The sequence below is a fragment of the Verruconis gallopava genome, assembly GCF_000836295.1.
Source record: "Verruconis gallopava strain CBS 43764 unplaced genomic scaffold supercont1.6, whole genome shotgun sequence".
Taxonomy (NCBI): domain Eukaryota; kingdom Fungi; phylum Ascomycota; class Dothideomycetes; order Venturiales; family Sympoventuriaceae; genus Verruconis; species Verruconis gallopava.
In genome coordinates this window covers 488,315-505,999 of record NW_015622142.1, presented here as the reverse complement: position 1 = coordinate 505,999, position 17,685 = coordinate 488,315, and the positions used below count along the sequence as shown (strand labels likewise).

The following is a 17,685-nucleotide window of genomic DNA, read 5'->3' as shown; positions in this document are numbered from 1 at the left end:
CAAACGACGCGTCAATCACGCGTACTGAACAGCTTCACCTCACGGTGGCTCCGATATCGGAGCCCTGTAATCTCATCCGGCGCATTGCATCTTCCAAAATGCACGATATTTTTATTATTCATACTCTCCGTCGCACGGGAGAATTGGGATTCTACAACAGGAAATACACAAATGCAAGCTTTGGCTATTGTGATTGGAGCTTCTGCGGGGCCGGTGTTGTTCGGCTACCTCGGCTCAAACGCTTGCAACTTCCAACCATCTGAGCAACCGTAGGATGAAAGATGAAGAACGGTGCTAATATTATGAGTAAGACTTAGGTTCATCCCTCTCATAGATACTCTCATGCTTTGGCGAACGGTTTTGTTTGTCCCCTGTTTGTCGATCTACACTCTTCGAGCTACTGTTGTGAGCAACCTGAGTTCGTTACACAATTCCCCACGCCACGCTGGTTGTCAAATATAGCTACGGTGTTTGGAGCCTCGGTTTGCAGAAACATGAATTCGTTCTCTCAAATTGCATCTCATCCAGATTTTCAAACGCCATGGTGCCAAAAGATTCTCTCAGACCCCGAGATACAGTGGATTAAGGAGGTCCCCAAGCACTACCAGAATAAGACTGTGACAAACTCAATGTTCGAATACACGCTGTACACTGAGCGTGGAATCAAGGCACATCTGTCCTTTTATCGTCCATGCAAGGAGCCAGATGCCTTTCTGGGGGTCGAAAACTGCTTTCTGCTGTCTATCGGTGATGGCTTGGATGGAAAGGCTGGGAGATGTCACGGTGGTTTCAATTCTCTGGTGCTGGATCAAGTCTGTGGATCTTGCGCTCACCATTCAAAACCTGATCCACTACCTCCTGCAACGGCAACTATGACAGTGGACTTCAAGGCACCAATCAACACTCCATGCGTGATCCTGGCTCGAGCTTGGATGACAGAGATCACGGGACGTAAGATGTGGGTTAAAGGCGTGATAGAAGACCAAAATGGAACCATATGTGCAACGGCGAAGACATTGTTCGTTGCAGCTAAGAATCAGCCCGCGTCGCTGTAATGTCTCCATGATCATCAGCCCGCGAATTGGGACAAGCGTATGTTTGAGAATCATGCGCCAAGCATACAGTTGGGCTTGGATGTCAAGTTATCTTCAAGCTTCAGTCAAAACCATAGAGCAGATAGACAAAAGACGTCTTTCGAATATTCTTGCTATCTTTTAAATGACTACGAAGAGCAGAATCGATTGAAGAGTTGTCGATTATGCGCTCGTGTATCAACAGCTAATTCGTTCAAGCTCATACTCAGACATCCGATTTGGAGTAGTTAAGAACTAGAACTCAATTCCTTACGCATAGTGGAGGCGCAGAACAAGGTTCAAGATTCAAGATCGAACATGTCATGTTTGACGATACATGCAATGCCTACTAGAACATCGATCTCGTGGATGAGTCTGTCTTGAATTACGTTTGACATTTCGCGGGGCAGTTGTTGTACATAAATGATCCTCATCTTGAGGTGGGAATGTACTTCAGTTCGTTGTGCATGGCAGCAACGGAATCAATATTCAAAATCATCATCGACACCAGTCTTCTTCTCTTTGCCAATCGCTTCCTGAGCATTATACATCTCAGCAATTTGTCGTGCTGAAGTGGCCATTTCCGGCCTTTTATCATCTCGTTCCTTGATAAACCTAGGAAACCGTAGGCTAACACCCTTGCCATCACGATCCACAATATTAGCCGCTGCCCTGTATCTCGGACTGATGGTCAGATCTGCCGTCTTGACTTCCCAAACATATTTTGGCTCAAACCACACATCTGGCTGGTCTTTATTGCCCGAGGAATGCTCATAGAATGGTTTGGGCCGCTCGATAACTATATCCGAGAGTTTTTGATGAAATTCGGCAAGAATCTCTTCAGAAAACCCGGTGCCAATGTTACACACGGTTTCGTACGTCTGATTGCTCGGATTGTAACATGCAAGTAAGAAAGCCCCATACCAACTGGTGCGTTTGCCACGGCCGTAGTACGCACCAAGAACCACCAAGTCTAAGGAGTCTCCGACGCCGGCAAGGTAGTCTTTCTTGACCTTGAGCCAATTCTGTGAGCGCTTCGAAGGTTCATACGATGATTCGGGGCCATCAAGCATTTTAACCATAAGACCTTCGCAAGATGCTTTGACGGAATCTTCAAGAAGTGTTTGTATTGTTTCCAGCTCGTTGGTGTCGCCATATTTGGCAAAGGCAAACTCGCCCTCGACTTCATGGAACGCACCATGCAACTTTTCCCGACGCTTACGGAACGGTTGGTTGACCAGAGGCTCGCCATTGAGGAATAGTAAGTCGAATGCGAAGACACAGACTTTGACTTTAATGTCTTCGACTTTGACGTCCTTCCGCTTTCGTGTCATGAGCTGCTGGAATGGAAGCACCTTCTTCTCCTGCACATCCCAAGCCACAGCCTCGCAGTCGAGCACGAAGGAACTGGTACCTTCTTTGACCCAACGCGGTAGGGCAGCAAGGATGTCGGGGTATTTCTTGGACAGGTCTTCCGAATTGCGAGAGAAGACATTGGCGATTCCCTTGTCGCTTTTGCCAGCCTGCGGAGCTGCAGTAGCATACTGTGACTTTGAATCATGTGCCACAAAGTGAATCTGCGCACGCTCTCCGTCATATTTATATTCGCAGGTGAATTCTTTCTGATCGAAGCGGTCGAGCACTTCGGTGATAGACTTAGTCGGTTTAGCCAACATAGGTTTCAGTGGCACACCAGGTTGAAGTTTGCAGTTTTCGCGTAAATTGTCAAGGCCGTGCTCCAGAACTGCAGGAATAATGACTTCATAGCTCGGAAGCTCACTGGAGAATGTCAGCTTCTGCAAAAGGACATGGATTTGAACAGAAATACCTGTAGACAGACTTTAAGATCGCTTCTCCTTTAGCTAGTTGATCCGCACTTGGAATCTTGCCCTTCTGCGCGGCCTCGTGGAATACAAGCGCCTGAGCTAGAGCTACTAGCACAGATTTTTCTGCCAAGCCTAATCTAAGCTTGCCTTCCAAGGTTCTCACTATGAACTTCGCTTCACTGGGACCTCCTTTGTCCTTCGTAATGTCAACTTTGCCTTTCCCAGCCAGAGCAACGTCAGCAGCAGAGAGCAGCTTCTTGATACCAGACACTTTAAGTCCCTGAGCACCTTGTCCTTGCATGGTAGCTATATCCATAAGACCTTTGTGTACGCCACGTACGGTCAAAGCCTTGGGCTTCATCATGGTTGGCTGGTTCGATCGGCTCTTTGCAGCCACCAAACCCAGGTCTCCAATCTGCTTCTGGTCCGCTTTTATGACTTGAAGAGAGCGACCAGTAGACTCACCAATGGCTTTCATAATTAGTGATTCGCCGATGCCCAGCTCAATGCCTGCATAGTCCGCTGCGAGCTTGTTGATCATGAGCAATACAGTTGGCAGCAAGTCTTCAGGTGTCAGCCGCATCACCTGTCGAAGAAATCGGGAGCAGTGAGCAGCAATTTCCAATCGCTTTGTCGTTAACTCGATTTTCGAGAATGTTGTGCACAAAGCAGCATATGGTACGGGCTGACCTGGTTCCCAGTCCGGGTATGGATCTTTCCCGTCAGCCTTCAACGTTGCTTGGACCTTCTCGCGTTGCTTGGCAGCTAACTCTGGCTTCTCATCGTCGTCGTCGCTTTGAGATTCTTCGGCTTCTTCATTCGATGTTGAACTTTCCGTCTCCTCTGCATCATCCTCTGGTAATTTGATGTCCTTCTGAAGCTTCATCGCTGCTGGCGCAGATGCTTTTTCCCCGTCTTCCTCATCCTCTTCGATGATCTTGCGCTTTCCCTGCAACTTGCCTTGCCTAGCTACGGTTTGTGTTTGTTTCTCTTGTTGGACTCTTGCAGTGAATTTCGTGGAAGGACTTTGACTCTCAACCGTGGTAACTAAATCGTTCCTTGTGTCTTCTGTTTTTATTTTAGCTTTTTTCGTAGGTGGTCCCAAGTCAGCTGTATTCGAGCTTTCTTCATTCTCTTCAACTACTCGCTTCTTCATTTTGGAAGCGACATCAGTTTCTGGCTGTTGATCATTCCTTTCCTTCCCGTTGCACATTGCTATATGGTCCCCGTTATCTTTTGCATCATAGTCGATATCCTCGCTAGAAGAAGTGGGTTCATTTTCTTTCTCGGCGTCCTTCTTGATCGTTGATTTAGTTGAGAAAGCCAATTTAGACTGTTGAGGGGCTGCTGGTTTTGCTCCATTCGGCTTGCCGAAAAACTTGCTACATAAACTCAGCATGCAAATAGATCATACTACAAGGCGCTGTATCGCACCCCAGAGTCTGCTGAGAGAGAACGTACTTGAGAGTGCCTTGCTTTTGGTTCGACATTTGGATGAGCGGAGAGGGCTGTCGGGTAGCACCCTTTGAGCAGTGGCACTTCCAGCACAGGTTGAAATTTATTTGTTGAACAATGGATTTGTGTCTTGTCACACGAAAAAGTAGACAGGCATTTCGAAATTGCATTTGTTGGTACTCAGGCTGTGGTGTAGTGGAAGTGGTTCACGCGACAAGACGTGACGACAGTTCCACTTTCGCGACAAGGCTGCCACATGACCTTACGTAAGCATACCATATCAATCCAGATGAGCTTCTCCAGCATTCCATATTCTCTTCCTGACATCTTTACCTCTTCGACGGAGCTGGGCGTCAGTACCCAGCAATTACCAAAACGGCTTCCTTCTTCTGGAAAAGGACGCCCGATTCGACATCATCTCCAGCTTCGCAACTTCCGAAACGGAAGAGTTTCCTCGACATGCCAACTAAGTCCTACGATCCTCCTGCATTAACACCACAGTTCTGCTTCAACTCTACGCTACTACGAGATTTCCTTCGCCTCTCACGCTCAACCATAGATGATTCAATCACGCAAAACCTTAACTCCCTATTCACGCCCGGCGAAATGCCTTGGGATCCGACGTCAGTGAATTCACGGCAAATCAACATCCCCCCAGGGAGCAAAAGGCTGATAGATCCGCAATCATGCCGGAATTTCAAGGAAAGGGTTCTATTCCCTTCATGGCAGTCAAGGTCGGATGTCTTGAACTACTGTGCTAGCGTAGCAACATCTCCAGACCCAGATGATCCTGATCAACTGCTCCGAGAAGTTGAGAGCGAAAGACGGAGAGAAGTTGTTGTAGATGAGAGGTTGGATCCGTATTCTGCCCGCTATTTTCCACGCGAACCACGAACAGAATATTTGGCGGAGAATATACGGCGGGAAAGAGCTGTTGAGGACATAATACGTAGCCGGACGTGGCAGCTTGTGAGCGAAAGATGTACTGGCACAGAACAAAGTTGGCAACAAGAACTTGATGAGTGGAGAAAACGTAGAGAGGAGAGGAGGTGACAATGGCGTCTGTGTCAACTGTATATACAACTTCAAAAAAAATGGAAACGCGCCTCTCTCAATTATACAGATTCTGCTCTCTCCGACATACTTGACCGGCTATACGCTCATATACTGACTTAGCAGGCTGGTCGTGGACGAATGATATCCACAAAAATTCAGTCATAACGCTTCGCACGTCTTGCCAAGTCTGAACACCACAGAGTCTCATATTCATCAGGAAAAGCGGTCTCACCCAATGGTCATGCCCTTGATCCAACAATGATATTGCACCGATCATTACCATCCATAAAATTAGCCTCGGTGACATCTCGATGTTAGAAACTAGCTTCATATGCTTCAAAAATGTCTTGGTAAGTTGTTCGTAACGCAGTCCAATAGTTTTCCACTGGAGAAAGATGCTAGAGGAGAAAACTATAAGCCCCAGGCGAACCAGCTCGTTGTGAGCACCAAAACAGCTCTGCATGGCTAGGAGCTGATACATAACTGATGTCATCACATGGAGGAATGTATGTGTCGAGATTTTTTGCTCAGTGTCTGCCGCGAAGTTGATAAGCGTGCAAAAATTTGCTAACACTGTCCAAGCCTGAATCAATTTGTGCTCCACATCCTTGAGATAAACAAAGTTTGTAGCTGCAACAGGTAGATTGCGTGGCTCAAGGAATGATTTCAGATCCGGAAATTGTAGTAATGCTTCCTCTGGGGACATAATTTTCAGGAACATCGGGCTTGTTCCCTTAGCCAGCGCAAGACCGAGATCATTCCTGTGGAATCGTCATCATTATGATCCACGGGGAAGGGGGATGAACTAGTTACCTTAATATCTCCAACAGCAATTTTTCGCTGCCTTTAAATGATGCGGTGCCGCCTCTCATTCTCACAATACGACAAAGGGCTTCCACGTGCTTCCGCGCAAAATTGACGTCGTCTATGATCAGAGCATAAGCAGAAAGTCCCATAATCGCAGCAGCTGTTGAATTTGCTACGATCATCTGATTGCTTTTATCGCTCAAGCGATTCTGCAACAAGCTCAGAGCTTTGAAAAAATGTGGCACCGTCTGGCGATTAACCGGCACGTTGTTTCCAAAACGTCCGATAGACAAAGCGTCGAAGTAGTATTGCGAAGTGAATATCAGGCAGTGCATATACACCGGGTCGGTGGTGAGAGGACTGATCCATTCTTCAGCACGTCGCTCAAAAAATATGCATGGCTCAAGAACAAACAGCAAGTTCTTAGCTATTGCTGAGAACCGCAAGACTGGGTTCAATTCATGATAATCAGTGCTTGGATCAGCCGGACCTAATGTCGAAAGGCAGTTGCCGAAGCGTAGAGATGCAGAAGATAGACATTCTTCAGCCTCATCAGGCGTGTTCATGAAGCTGCCACTTGAATTATGCGAGAACTTCGGTGCATTTTCTGGTAGTGCCTTTTTCTTCCGCCGATCTGGTAGAGTTCGACCGACATTCTTGCCTACCATAACATGGCTACGGATGAACTTGCGCATCTGCATATCAGGCTTCTCCATATTAGTCGACACAATGAAAGCCAGTGCACCTAGATATCACGTTTGAGCCACACTTTAGGAGATTGTTGTCTACGTTAGGAAACGCACCTGTCGACAGCGGTGGCGCCTTCTTACGCGGCATTTCGGAGAGTTAGGTTTGATTACGGTCTAAGGTCTACGGTCAAAATATTATTCAAATGGGAAGTTAAGACAGGTGGTTGGCAAATATGTTTTGAAGATTTAACTAATTATCGGGCGACCCGTAATCAGATGCCTTGCCCCTTGAGACTGTATACTGTAAATGTCTTAGCGCAGTGACCCGGACCAATGATGACGAGGTCGTTAAGGGAACATTGTTTGCCAAAAACGGTCAAGATCAACGACATCGTGCTTTACTAGCGTGGTATCACTATTGGAGCTTGCGTTAAATATATCCGAAGCGATGTACATGTGTTGGGGATTTTACTTTTCAAGTAATGCTTATTTATTGAAAGAGTCCCGATGTAAAGTACTCAATCGACTTTTTTTTGGAAAGTCTTTCTCATTTCCCATTCATCTCTCATTTCCGAAATGGTTGGGTCCAAGGATCTGCCACCGTCGACACAAGGTTTTGGATCGGTGTTTTATTACAACCAGTTCCGAGCAAGGCCAAACTGGCCTGCGCGAGACACTTCCTTAGATGGCAAGACTGCTATCATCACAGGTAGCAATACAGGATTGGGCTATGAGACGGCCCGTCAATTGCTCAATCTCAAACTTTCTCGCCTGATCCTCGCCGTGAGGTCAATAGAAAAAGGGACGACAGCGGCACAGAATCTCTATGATTCTACCAAAACAACGGCTAAGATCGAAGTATGGAAGCTTGACATGGGTTCATACAGTTCGATTCAAGAATTCGTGCGCAAGGTGGAGCAAAACTTGGATCGCGTCGATTTTACACTGCTCAACGCAGGTATTATGAATCTTTCCTATCGCAAGAACGAAATAACAGGGCACGAAGAGATCTTTCAGGTCAATTACCTTTCCACGGCGCTGCTCACCATTCTTCTCCTTCCAGTCCTCAAGGCGAAGCATTCGTCCAGGAAGGATGACACAGATACTTCACCACCGCACATCTCAATCGTCTCTGCTGCCCTTACACTTGCCGCCAAATTCCCAAATCGCAATTTCGACCCTCTCTTTCCGTCTTTCGATGACCCTAAGCAATTCAATCAGCAGCAAGCATACAACTCTTCAAAGTTGCTGGCACAAATGTTCTTGTGGAAGCTTGTGGATTATGTTTCCGCCGATGATGTGATCGTCAATCTCGCAGATCCAGCCTGGGTGCGTGGAACTAACTTAGCCAGAGAAGCCGCAGGCATCGTAAAACTTGGACTAAAGGCGTTTGAGATACTAGGTCGCACGCCGGAGGTTGGTTCAAGCTGCCTGGTTGATGCTCTAGTTAACAAGGGCAAAGAAAGCCATGGATGCTTTTTGATGAGCTGGAAAATCCATCCGTGAGTCTTTATTCTCTCGAAATACCGTCTTGATTCTAAATTCAAAATTTAGTTTTCCTGCTTTACTGTACGGCCCAGACGGCGAAAAGCTGATTGAAAAGGTGTGGAAAGAGACTTTGGACGAATTTTCTTCTGTCGGCGTATATTCAATCTTGGAATCTATGAAGACCTAGTTTGGTCGACTTCTTAGTGGTTCTGTTTTGACTTTCCTTATTTTTTATGTCCAATCGAACCGTTGCACTATCAATTGCATCTGGATTATAATAGTCAAGGAAGCTTCAACATTCCGTCCACCGATCTTCATGCTTGTGTAGTCTACTACAAGGCATTAGCCAAACACCTTGCGGCCACCGAACCAAGTTTGTTCCACTCTTGTGTTGACTAAGGTGTCCGGATTCTCGAAATCCATGTCAACCACAACAAAATCCGCCAACTGTCCAGGTCTCAGGGTGCCAAGTCGGTCATCAGCGAATGTCGAGTAAGCCACACCTGCGGTTGCGCCTGCAATTGCATCATAGATGCCAAGCGCAAAATTTGGATTTACAGGCTCATCGTTCTTCTCAGGCTCCTTGGCAGACTTTCTTGTTGTGGCAACATAAAGATTAGGGAACGGCAAGTGCGGTGCGGTGGGTGTATCTGTACCAATCGCTAGAGGGGCACCGTGATCATGAAACTCCTTGTACGCAAATGCTCGTTTCAAGCGTTCAGGACCTAGAATGTGAGACCATGCTCGAAGGATTGCAGGATCTGAATGCACTGGCTGAATTGATGCGATGATTCCCAGTTTACCCAGTCGCTTTGCATCTTCTGGAGAAGAGAGTTCGAGATGCTCGATTCGATGCCGTCGACCCGGAGTGCCATACTTCTCTATTGCATTTATAGCTATAGAGATGGCAAGATCTCCAATTGCATGGATCGCACATTGTATTCCTGCCTCATCAGCTTTCTTGACTATGGCTTCTACTACCTCCGGCTTCCACAGTGGTTCAGGAAGCCCGCCGTTGCTGGAATATGGTTGGCTGACTGCCGCTCTACATGCATCGATGACGCCATCCAGAATCAATTTGATACCTAAGATACGTGCGTTTGGTGATTTACTGGTGTCAAACTCTTTTGTCATTTGAATCGCCTTCTCTAGTTCTATAAATGCTTCCGTGATGTCGTCAGTTGGGGCAATAAACCAATATGCCGAAATTCGCATCGGCGTTTCTGGCTGTTTTTTGAAGAGAGTCATGATCGCGTCCCATGCGTTGATATCCATTGCCATGTCGGTCAAACCGGTGTAACCTGCTCTGGTGTACACATCGATCGCGGCCTTCAGGGCTGCAGTCTTCTCTTCCATGCTAGCGACCCGAGCAAGATGTGGCCAGACATGGGTAAGTACACATGCTTCTCCAATTAATCCAGACGGTTTGCCTTGTTCGTCCCGTTCAACGAGACCTCCTGGCGGTACAACCATGGAGTCGACATCCATTTCCTTTAATGCAGCTGTGTTACACCAGACAGAATGCAAATCCCGTGAGTCGATGAAAATTGGCCTTTCATCCAGATCATCCAACATGCTGGCCTTGGCCTCACCATTTGTCATGAAGTTCATCCAGCCACCGCACATGATGCGGGGCAAATTCGGGTGTTTGGCTGCATATTCTTTGATTCGGCCACGAATATCAGCAAAATTCTGACAGCCCCAGAGATCGAGCTTCTGTAAGGATTGGCCGAGAAGCAACAGGTGAAGATGTCCGTCAATAAAACCGGGAAGGATTGTTTTAGCTGACAAATCATGGTATTGAGAAACATTCTGTTTGATGTCATTCAATCTGGCGTCGGAATCATGCCCTATATCCTTAATGATACCATCCTCCACGAGCATCCAGTCATAAAATGATGGCTCTCCCTTCTGCCGTGCCGCATTGAAAACTCTTCCGTTAGTAAACAAAGTTGTCGAAGCTTGCATTGCCATTGACATGATAGGATCAAGAGGTCGTTTTATGATTGAATCAGATCGTCCTTGCAACTGACATGGCGTTTGACCAGAGAAATAATTATGCCAGGCCCGATGTCGGTCATCCGGTAGAACTTGGCGAAAGGACGGCAGTTTTTGTTGTCTAACTCATAGCTCTCATGATGCAATCACAGATATTGTTTTTTTAGCGAATAATCTCTTGAGCGCTGTCTATGATGTGGTGTGCTAAATTGCGATCACAAAGTTGTGCGGGACTCTCGCTGGTCCCCTTAACATGGCTGTCTGCCGTTTCTCAGTCTATACGAACAAGTCCAGAGCTAAGTCGATCTCGAAGCTATGCCTATGTAGAGACGGAGTTTGCCATTCGATAGTATTCCTACGGTTTTTTCGAAACATACCAAAAATGATATATGTTGTCATGGCATCTCGATGTGGGGTATATGCTCTTTTGCTGCCAAATCAAAGGCAAACGTTTTTCAATTTTGAATAAATGGCAAACTCGCGATAAAATCGCAGCAATTGAGCTCAGGCCGTCATTCTAAACTTCAACAAGTTCTTGGTAAGAATATCCTCCTTTCGCCTCTCGAGTTCATCGGTATCCCATCGTGCGTCAACCCATCGGCCGCTCAGCCACTCTCTTCTCTCTTTGGTAAGCCATACACACAACGCACCGCCCAAATTCACGTTATCGATCAAGACTACGCTTGTCACTACCCACAAATCTAAAGCAAAATACGCAATGACTTACTTTTTTCCCATCCTTTACCCTCCGGTAACTGATATTTGCTCATATCTGTCATGACGCTACCCGGCTGTATGCCAAAAGTCGTCACGCCCTTGTCCTTATGTGCTTCATGCACATACTCCACAAATCTAGCAGCTGCGAACTTACTCAATGAGTAACCCATTGCCATGAATTTAGGATCATAATGGTGAATTGAGCTGCTTGTAATCCATATAATACTCTTCGGGCTACCGGACGCTGCAGCTTGAATTAAAGGGATGAAGTACTTTATGGCCACAACGCCTGAAAAGAAGTTTACTTCGAAGGTCTGCCTGAAATCGGATAGATCCAAGGCACTTGCATCGTGTGGCCAGTCCATGTTGCCATCTGCATCTCTCACCAGCCCATTTGCTTTGCCTGCATTGAGAATAAGTGCGTCTAGTTTTCCATATTTCGCTTGTATATAATTAGCAATGGACCTGGTGTCTTCTTCTGAGCAGACGTCGCACGCGAATGTCTCTACTTGCATGCCTTGCACCTTATCTACAAGGGCTGCAGTCTCCAATACTTGCTTTTTTGCAGAGTTCAGGGCGTCCTTGTTGCGGCCAGTGAGCATTATTGCCGAAGCACCGGCTTTCGCATATGCGATCGCCGTTGCGAGACCAATTCCACGCGATGAACCCGTAATGAGGACAACAAATCCAGGACTGAGCGTAACATTGATAGGATTATTTGATGGCGATACATTTCGATGGACGGGTGGGCACCAGTTGATCGTTTGATTTGCGCTTGCGATAGACATTTTGAGCTTAATGATTAGTAGCAATGGTCATCCAGCAAGAGCCAAAAGGTATAGCTCACATTTAAAGGAGAAGAAAAATATGTAGAAGTGGATCTACGGAAAAAAGCTCCAGAAAGAGGGAAAAGGGAGGAGTTGTGAAATCATGTGACAGCTTTCTCGGAAAAGCAGTCCCTTTGGAGGATGAGACCAGCTAGCTCTTTGCGTGAACCACTGTCGCAAAAGGAACGGTTGTTCGGATGAGATAGACATCAGCCAGTAAAATAAACAAAAAGCTATGTATGCCGGATAGATGAACCAAGACCAAAAATGCCCTCTCCTGACGTTCTAACACCATGCAGATGCAAATGATGCCGCACACATCATTCAACCACACGGAATCTTTGACTATTTCATATTTCGCTCGTTCCGTCGTCGTCAGGTTCGTTACGAGTATTTAAACAAACCTACCCGCCGTCATTCACAACTTCCATGGGGCTCCCTCCGTTTCTCGAGCCCGAAGTACCATTGAGCCGTAATCTTCCTTTCCGTGCGGCCTTCATTCTTTTGGCTTTTTGAGTCATTGTATCTGATGCTATCGCTGCGTCATCGCCCTCTGCAGCATCTCCTTCCAATTCTTCGTGATACCATCGCGCCTCGTCCAGCTCGTTGATATCCGTGGGCTTTTCTCTAAGCCATCTCATTCGCGGGCCACTGCGTGCTCTAGTGCTAACCTTAAAGCCATAAATCCTTGGTTCATATATCCTTCCTTCTCCAAGACCTGGCGCTAGGTTTTCTGTTGCAATTCCATTAATGTTTGTGGGCTGTGGTGGGAGTCTTTTGCTCGTCCCTGATGTGTTAACCGAGATAGTTGCGACGCTCGCAGACTCTGTTTTTGATGACTCTGAGTTCGCGTTCGCTGTAGATGATTCCGCTGCTGGATTTTTTGGAATGCTAATGTCGAGTTCCGGGAAGGTCATAAAGAAGAGACACCCAAACGTTGTACCGAAAAAGGCACCGTCTACAGTTTGAAACCGCGAATTCGGTGGCGTATAAATGTCGAGACAACTAGGGCAGAACAGTTTTACTGTATCCTGGCCAGGGGTGTCGCTCAAGCCAACAGGCAGGACTTTGGCGCCACAGCAGTTTACGCGAGGGCAGTGGCCGAAATGCTGCAACTCATATTTCTCCAACATCTGTTGGATGCCCGGTCTGCTTGTGATGTACCTTTGGTGTATCAAACCATAGAGCAGTTCGGCGCTGCTCTCGATGACGCTAGCATCGCTGGCCATCCGCATATGCCTAGTACTTCTCCTGTAAGCCCTGCCATCATCGTCCTCTGAGATCTCTTCATCTTCTTCTTCCACGTCCTCTTCATCCTCTTCCGGCTCAACATCGAGGATAAGTTCGAGTGCTTCCTTGTACATAGGCACTTGCGCAGGCAGGCCAGTGAGGTTGAAATCATCTTCAATGAAGTCTTCCGAGACCTCTGCAAAGTATTCATGGCCAAGCAGGGAGCAGAACTGCGAGATCCAGGTCTCAGCAATTTGGGAGGATGACGACATGTTGTCGAATGTTCGCGCCTGCCGTAGCAAGCGGGAGCTGAGAGTAGAACTGCGAAGCGCTGCAGGCCTGTAGCTAACCTTAAAGCTTCACTATGTGTCCTTTCCGGAGTCGCAAATGAGATGTTGCGAAATCTTGCAGCTGCGGCGACGGAGACGATGGCGGGGATGCGGGGCAAGCTCGACAACAAAGGTCTTCTGAGTCAAGAGAGAACTGGGCTGATGATGTGGAGATTGATCTATGATGGCTGTTGAAGATGTCTAGGCCCTCATTAGACCAGAAGTCATTGTGTCGTCGTTGCTTGGTGCAGCCTCCTTCCGGTGAATGCGAGCTTGAAGTGATATTGCGCCTGGCTGGCTGGGCTGTGCGATCAGCGTATGATCGGTTGCTCAAGGGGAGAGGGGTACGCGTTCGTGTAGTGCTTGTGGGAGAGAGGATATAGTGCTGTTTGGGAACGCGATACACAAGATCAGCTCTTCCCTGTAATCCGTGGCCGGGATTTCTATGAAATCTGACAGTGTCATTAGTGTCGTGGTCCTTTTGCCAATGATTAAGCGATCGCGGCGTGGTTCCACTTAAGGAAGTTGACCAGGGCTTGGCAGTCACGTGACAGATAACTTTATCTAACACCTCTCTCTGACGTTAACTTACCCAGATGTCCTTTGACAGAACATCCTTGCGCGACCTAGCACGACTTGCAAAGATCTTTGCTGAAATACAAGAACCGTATGCGACTATTTACAAGCTCAAGATCTCCATTTCCTAAGTTCTCTTTCCAATTTCCTTTCTCTCCGAAGTTCTTCGTGAATTGCTTGCCCCTTCGACGTTTAGTTATTGGTGCTGATTTTGTTGCGTTTCACATATACATGCTCAGGATTTGGTGTCAAGAAGAAGCACTCCAAGTTGAATTTGATGTAAATTGATCCTCTGAACGTGTAGCTGAAGTGCAGTCATCGATTAATGTCTTGGTATTGTACGCACTTAGCGAAGAAGAGTCGAAACTGATGCTATTTTGCTTGAGTTACTGTGTCTACTGAAAGTAGACTTCACACAACCGACTTAAGGCTAGTCTTAAGGTCGTTCTGTACATCCGCAGATTATATGGAGATTAACTCTGGTCGATTCCACCTAATTCATCCTCAAAGGGATCCATCATGTTATTCTAGAGATCGAACTTTCGAAGCAGTACTGGATAATTAATATTGTATCTGAGCTTTATAGTCGTATTTGCACCGAAGTCGACCGCCGTAGTGCTGTTCTAACCAGCAATTCTGGTCCACAACTTCAATATCATTCTCTATTCTCAATTCAAGTATTAGACTACCTCGGACTTTCTCCATTTTCGGGGCTGGATGAACCAGGACTTCCTAGCGCCATGGGGATAGAAGAGGATTTAATGCGAGGTACCACTTAGCGATATCTCAACGGCGATATCAAATTTTCTAAAACATCCGAAGATAGACCTGTGCGACAGGAATATCATTCAGAGAGGGTGGTAAGGAAGACTAGGACTTTAAATTAGACGTTGCTGTGTACCCGCTATGGTAAATCACTACGCAGGCATAATTCAATTTTTCAGATTAGTTCCGTCGTCGGACTTGATTGTCATCTTGAAGTTGCATCAATCGCATCATGCAGCACCTGAAAGCCATCAGCGGTTGAACGCCATGGATGAAATGTCTTGTGGGCCAACCGCACTGCTTCAAAACTGTACACTCATATATGCATGTGCTTGCATAGAAAATTTCAGGATAATTTGTTCCGCCACCTACTTTGTGGCGGAACTGAACCGTCAGAACAAGTCCCTCAATATTTTAGACAATTCATCCTGATGCCCAAATGCACTTGCCAAACCCTCCCCACCATTTCCGCTTACTTCGCTGTATCCATTTCCTATTAGTCCACTACCATAATTACCAGCAGCTTCAAAAAGGTTGGTCAAGTCGTTAGCCATCCCATTAGGACTATCGTTCAGACCATTCTGACCCGCAAATAATGAAATTTCGTCCATTGGATTGCCAGCAAGACCAACCATAGCCACTGCAGCAGAAGAGTGAGGATCTGCCGAGTCAACAGCTGGGTTGCGCATATTCAAACCGAGCTTGGGACCTATTTCCTTGAGACCACGGATTGTTTTCCACAAGCGCTTCGAGACGTAAGAGTGTGCTGTCATGCCCCTCACAAGGTCAAGAGCCATGTAGAACTCATCCCTGCACCGACTGCTGAACTGTGCTGGTGCATGTGCTACAGCTAAGAAGAGCACGGCAAGCGCCTGAACGAGAAAGTAGTTAAACATGACTTGCTGGCTGCGATACAGATCTGTTGTTTCATCCATGCGTTTCACGACTCGAATGGTGTCCTTCGCCACCTCAACAGCTTGTTGTGCTTCGCGCATGTTTTCGCTAATTGAGGTTGCAGAATGTAGAACTGGCCTGTAAATGAGGATGCGCATTTGGTTCATGCGGCAGTACATGTTAATGCGCAGACGTTGATCGCTACGACTAAGATGGCTCTCATTGAGCGCAGTACCAGGTGCTATGTATGTAAGTGATTCTGGTAGCGTGCGATGCCACTGCATAATTTGATAATCGAGATAGCCCATTTCCTCGCTGCTCAGCGGTGCTCTGTTAGCGTCATTGTTGGCCACACGTTGCCAGACTTTGGAGCCTAGCTGGCTATAGGCAACCATAGCCATGAGGTAGGGCGTAGGTGCGTCTGGCTTCTGGAGAAGAGGGTCTATGTCAGCATCCTGAAGAGCGAAAGGCATGCCAGTACCAAAGCTCCAGCGACGATCTAGAACATAGATGGACCAGAAGAGAATCGTAGCTGCATTACGTTCTGCGTCTGTACTGAAAATTGTCGTATAAGTCTCATGCCTATGCAGACCAAGTTCCATGGCCATACGTGCGGCATTGCCTGTTAACCTCCATGCTAAACTTTCGTCATCACAGTGGAAGTGATACATCGCCTATTGTATGATGAGCCTTTCTTTCGCGCCAATCAAGCAAAAAGTCTTACCGCAAGCACGAGCATCTGTAAACCTTTGACATCCGGAGGATTAAAGCTAATCGTCTCAATTGACGCCTTCACACAGTCCCATAATCTTCTACCTAAATCACTTTTTCCACTTCCTTCCAGTGTGAGTGCGATGGCGACAATGAGTTTTAAACAATTTGTTTGGTCGTCATGAATAGCATCTGCACCGGGGAGGCTGGCTTCCATGAGTCCGCTTCGTCTGGCGGCTTCCATGAAAGTAAACAAGAGATGTGTGTGGCGGATCAGACGGTCAATATCAACAATTGGATACATGGTACCCATTTCATCTTGCCAAACGTGAATCAACCTCACGGCCTCGTCTTTGTTCAACGACCATATGGCATCTTTATCCGCATGCAGACTCTTTGGAAGATCCGGTTGTATCATAGGAGGTGGTGTTGCTGACGGCGTGACATCTTGCGTCGTCAAGCCTTCTTCCGGTCCATCCTCACCACCAGTAATGCCCATATGCTGAAGGCTGCTCTTTGCTACGCCCAAATTAAAAACCGCGCTCGTTGGTCCCCTGAATTCAGGGTGCTTTGGTAGTTGTCGGCCGGGTTGTGCAAAGCTACCACCTGATCCTATGGACATGGGACGCTGATATGGCGTATGTTGGCTGTAAGGGCTACTTGCCATGGGAGGCATGCCCTGCATGTCGATCTGATTCCGAAGAGAACTCAAGTTCGAATACAGCGTGTCAACCTGCTGCTGCAGTGACTGTAGATGAGCTGACATTTGCTTGAACTCCTCGGAGTCCTTGAAGCCATTGCAGCAGTTAGGCGCGTACACGCACTCGAGGCTGAGGTTGCCGCATCGATGACAAGGAGTTTGGCCATTGCACTTGATTTTCCTTCTCTTACATTCATTGCATGCGATGGAGATATCTATATGCACAACCGTCGTCAGAATTGACTCATGAATAGAATAGATAGCATTCGATTGGAGGCTTACATCTGCTTCGCTTTTTAACCTGTTGATGTGGATTCTCGTTCGCGGAGCCCTTCCGCTTATGGCCCGCACTCTGCGGACTGGTTGCGCTGTCGCTCAGTTCGCCGTTCATCCTTGAGTGCGGAATTGCTCAATGTGGCGGCCTCTTTCTCTTGAGCTTTCTTCGCTGTACAATACCCAGAGAATGCAAGGGAACGTTGAGGTTGTAAGGTGCAAGGAGAAAGATGGGCAGGAAAATTCCCAACCCCGCAAATTTGAGGTTGAG

General features: G+C 47.1%; 9 protein-coding genes across 11 annotated transcripts; 3 read left to right on the top strand and 6 right to left on the bottom strand.

Annotated features, from left to right (window-relative positions):
• Positions 1–116: 116 nt before the first annotated feature.
• PV09_02468 (uncharacterized protein) lies at positions 117–1,396 on the top strand. Its single transcript, XM_016355517.1, has one exon. It carries the CDS (start codon positions 495–497, stop codon positions 1,053–1,055), a length of 561 nt encoding a protein of 186 aa, XP_016216653.1. The 5' UTR covers positions 117–494; the 3' UTR covers positions 1,056–1,396.
• On the bottom strand, positions 1,360–4,544 carry PV09_02467 (uncharacterized protein). Its single transcript, XM_016355516.1, has 3 exons — positions 4,361–4,544; positions 2,902–4,281; positions 1,360–2,852 (listed from the first exon to the last, which is right to left on the bottom strand). The coding sequence occupies exons 1-3, from the start codon at positions 4,522–4,524 to the stop codon at positions 1,556–1,558; spliced, it is 2,841 nt and encodes a 946-aa protein (XP_016216652.1). The 5' UTR covers positions 4,525–4,544; the 3' UTR covers positions 1,360–1,555.
• Positions 4,545–4,662: 118 nt separating this feature from the next.
• PV09_02466 (uncharacterized protein) lies at positions 4,663–5,526 on the top strand. Its single transcript, XM_016355515.1, has one exon. The coding sequence runs from the start codon at positions 4,814–4,816 to the stop codon at positions 5,405–5,407; it is 594 nt and encodes a 197-aa protein (XP_016216651.1). The 5' UTR covers positions 4,663–4,813; the 3' UTR covers positions 5,408–5,526.
• Positions 5,403–7,128, bottom strand: PV09_02465 (uncharacterized protein). The gene is made up of 3 exons (XM_016355514.1): positions 7,021–7,128; positions 6,224–6,962; positions 5,403–6,171 (listed from the first exon to the last, which is right to left on the bottom strand). Exons 1-3 carry the CDS (start codon positions 7,052–7,054, stop codon positions 5,466–5,468), a joined length of 1,479 nt encoding a protein of 492 aa, XP_016216650.1. The 5' UTR covers positions 7,055–7,128; the 3' UTR covers positions 5,403–5,465.
• Positions 7,129–7,482: 354 nt separating this feature from the next.
• Positions 7,483–8,581, top strand: PV09_02464 (uncharacterized protein; the record flags this gene model as incomplete). Its single annotated transcript, XM_016355513.1, has 2 exons — positions 7,483–8,408; positions 8,461–8,581. 2 exons carry the CDS (start codon positions 7,483–7,485, stop codon positions 8,579–8,581), a joined length of 1,047 nt encoding a protein of 348 aa, XP_016216649.1.
• On the bottom strand, positions 8,469–10,589 carry PV09_02463 (uncharacterized protein). Its single transcript, XM_016355512.1, has one exon. It carries the CDS (start codon positions 10,372–10,374, stop codon positions 8,737–8,739), a length of 1,638 nt encoding a protein of 545 aa, XP_016216648.1. The 5' UTR covers positions 10,375–10,589; the 3' UTR covers positions 8,469–8,736.
• A 200-nt stretch (positions 10,590–10,789) lies between these two features.
• Positions 10,790–11,957, bottom strand: PV09_02462 (uncharacterized protein). The gene is made up of 2 exons (XM_016355511.1): positions 11,120–11,957; positions 10,790–11,069 (listed from the first exon to the last, which is right to left on the bottom strand). The coding sequence occupies exons 1-2, from the start codon at positions 11,895–11,897 to the stop codon at positions 10,897–10,899; spliced, it is 951 nt and encodes a 316-aa protein (XP_016216647.1). The 5' UTR covers positions 11,898–11,957; the 3' UTR covers positions 10,790–10,896.
• PV09_02461 (uncharacterized protein) lies at positions 11,946–13,970 on the bottom strand. Its single transcript, XM_016355510.1, has one exon. It carries the CDS (start codon positions 13,436–13,438, stop codon positions 12,341–12,343), a length of 1,098 nt encoding a protein of 365 aa, XP_016216646.1. The 5' UTR covers positions 13,439–13,970; the 3' UTR covers positions 11,946–12,340.
• A 743-nt stretch (positions 13,971–14,713) lies between these two features.
• PV09_02460 lies at positions 14,714–17,627 on the bottom strand. Of its 3 annotated transcripts, XM_016355508.1 has the most exons (4): positions 17,424–17,627; positions 16,455–17,356; positions 15,135–16,404; positions 14,714–15,077 (listed from the first exon to the last, which is right to left on the bottom strand). In XM_016355508.1, the coding sequence occupies exons 1-3, from the start codon at positions 17,530–17,532 to the stop codon at positions 15,229–15,231; spliced, it is 2,187 nt and encodes a 728-aa protein (XP_016216644.1). In that variant the 5' UTR covers positions 17,533–17,627; the 3' UTR covers positions 14,714–15,077; positions 15,135–15,228. The 3 variants fall into 3 exon arrangements, with proteins under 3 accessions (XP_016216644.1, XP_016216643.1, XP_016216645.1); XM_016355507.1 differs by having other exon boundaries at positions 14,714–16,404; XM_016355509.1 differs by lacking the exon at positions 17,424–17,627 and having other exon boundaries at positions 14,714–16,404; positions 16,455–17,398.
• Positions 17,628–17,685: the final 58 nt, after the last annotated feature.

Excerpts from the sequence above, each read along its gene's own strand:
- PV09_02468 (XM_016355517.1), top strand. The coding sequence starts at position 495 with ATGAATTCGTTCTCTCAAATTGCATCTCATCCAGATTTTCAAACGCCA.
- PV09_02467 (XM_016355516.1), bottom strand. The coding sequence starts at position 4,524 with ATGCAATTTCGAAATGCCTGTCTACTTTTTCGTGTGACAAGACACAAA. Across the intron at positions 4,282-4,360 it reads CAAAAGCAAGGCACTCTCAA|CAAGTTTTTCGGCAAGCCGA; the intron begins GTACGTTCTCTC and ends GAGTTTATGTAG. Across the intron at positions 2,853-2,901 it reads ATCTTAAAGTCTGTCTACAG|TGAGCTTCCGAGCTATGAAG; the intron begins GTATTTCTGTTC and ends GACATTCTCCAG.
- PV09_02466 (XM_016355515.1), top strand. The coding sequence starts at position 4,814 with ATGCCAACTAAGTCCTACGATCCTCCTGCATTAACACCACAGTTCTGC.
- PV09_02465 (XM_016355514.1), bottom strand. The coding sequence starts at position 7,054 with ATGCCGCGTAAGAAGGCGCCACCGCTGTCGACAG. Across the intron at positions 6,963-7,020 it reads GGCGCCACCGCTGTCGACAG|GTGCACTGGCTTTCATTGTG; the intron begins GTGCGTTTCCTA and ends CGTGATATCTAG. Across the intron at positions 6,172-6,223 it reads TTGCTGTTGGAGATATTAAG|GAATGATCTCGGTCTTGCGC; the intron begins GTAACTAGTTCA and ends ACGATTCCACAG.
- PV09_02463 (XM_016355512.1), bottom strand. The coding sequence starts at position 10,374 with ATGTCAATGGCAATGCAAGCTTCGACAACTTTGTTTACTAACGGAAGA.
- PV09_02462 (XM_016355511.1), bottom strand. The coding sequence starts at position 11,897 with ATGTCTATCGCAAGCGCAAATCAAACGATCAACTGGTGCCCACCCGTC. Across the intron at positions 11,070-11,119 it reads GGGTAAAGGATGGGAAAAAA|TCTTGATCGATAACGTGAAT; the intron begins GTAAGTCATTGC and ends TGACAAGCGTAG.
- PV09_02461 (XM_016355510.1), bottom strand. The coding sequence starts at position 13,438 with ATGTCGTCATCCTCCCAAATTGCTGAGACCTGGATCTCGCAGTTCTGC.
- PV09_02460 (XM_016355507.1), bottom strand. The coding sequence starts at position 17,532 with ATGAACGGCGAACTGAGCGACAGCGCAACCAGTCCGCAGAGTGCGGGC. Across the intron at positions 17,357-17,423 it reads GGTTAAAAAGCGAAGCAGAT|ATATCTCCATCGCATGCAAT; the intron begins GTAAGCCTCCAA and ends TTGTGCATATAG. Across the intron at positions 16,405-16,454 it reads TACAGATGCTCGTGCTTGCG|GCGATGTATCACTTCCACTG; the intron begins GTAAGACTTTTT and ends ATCATACAATAG.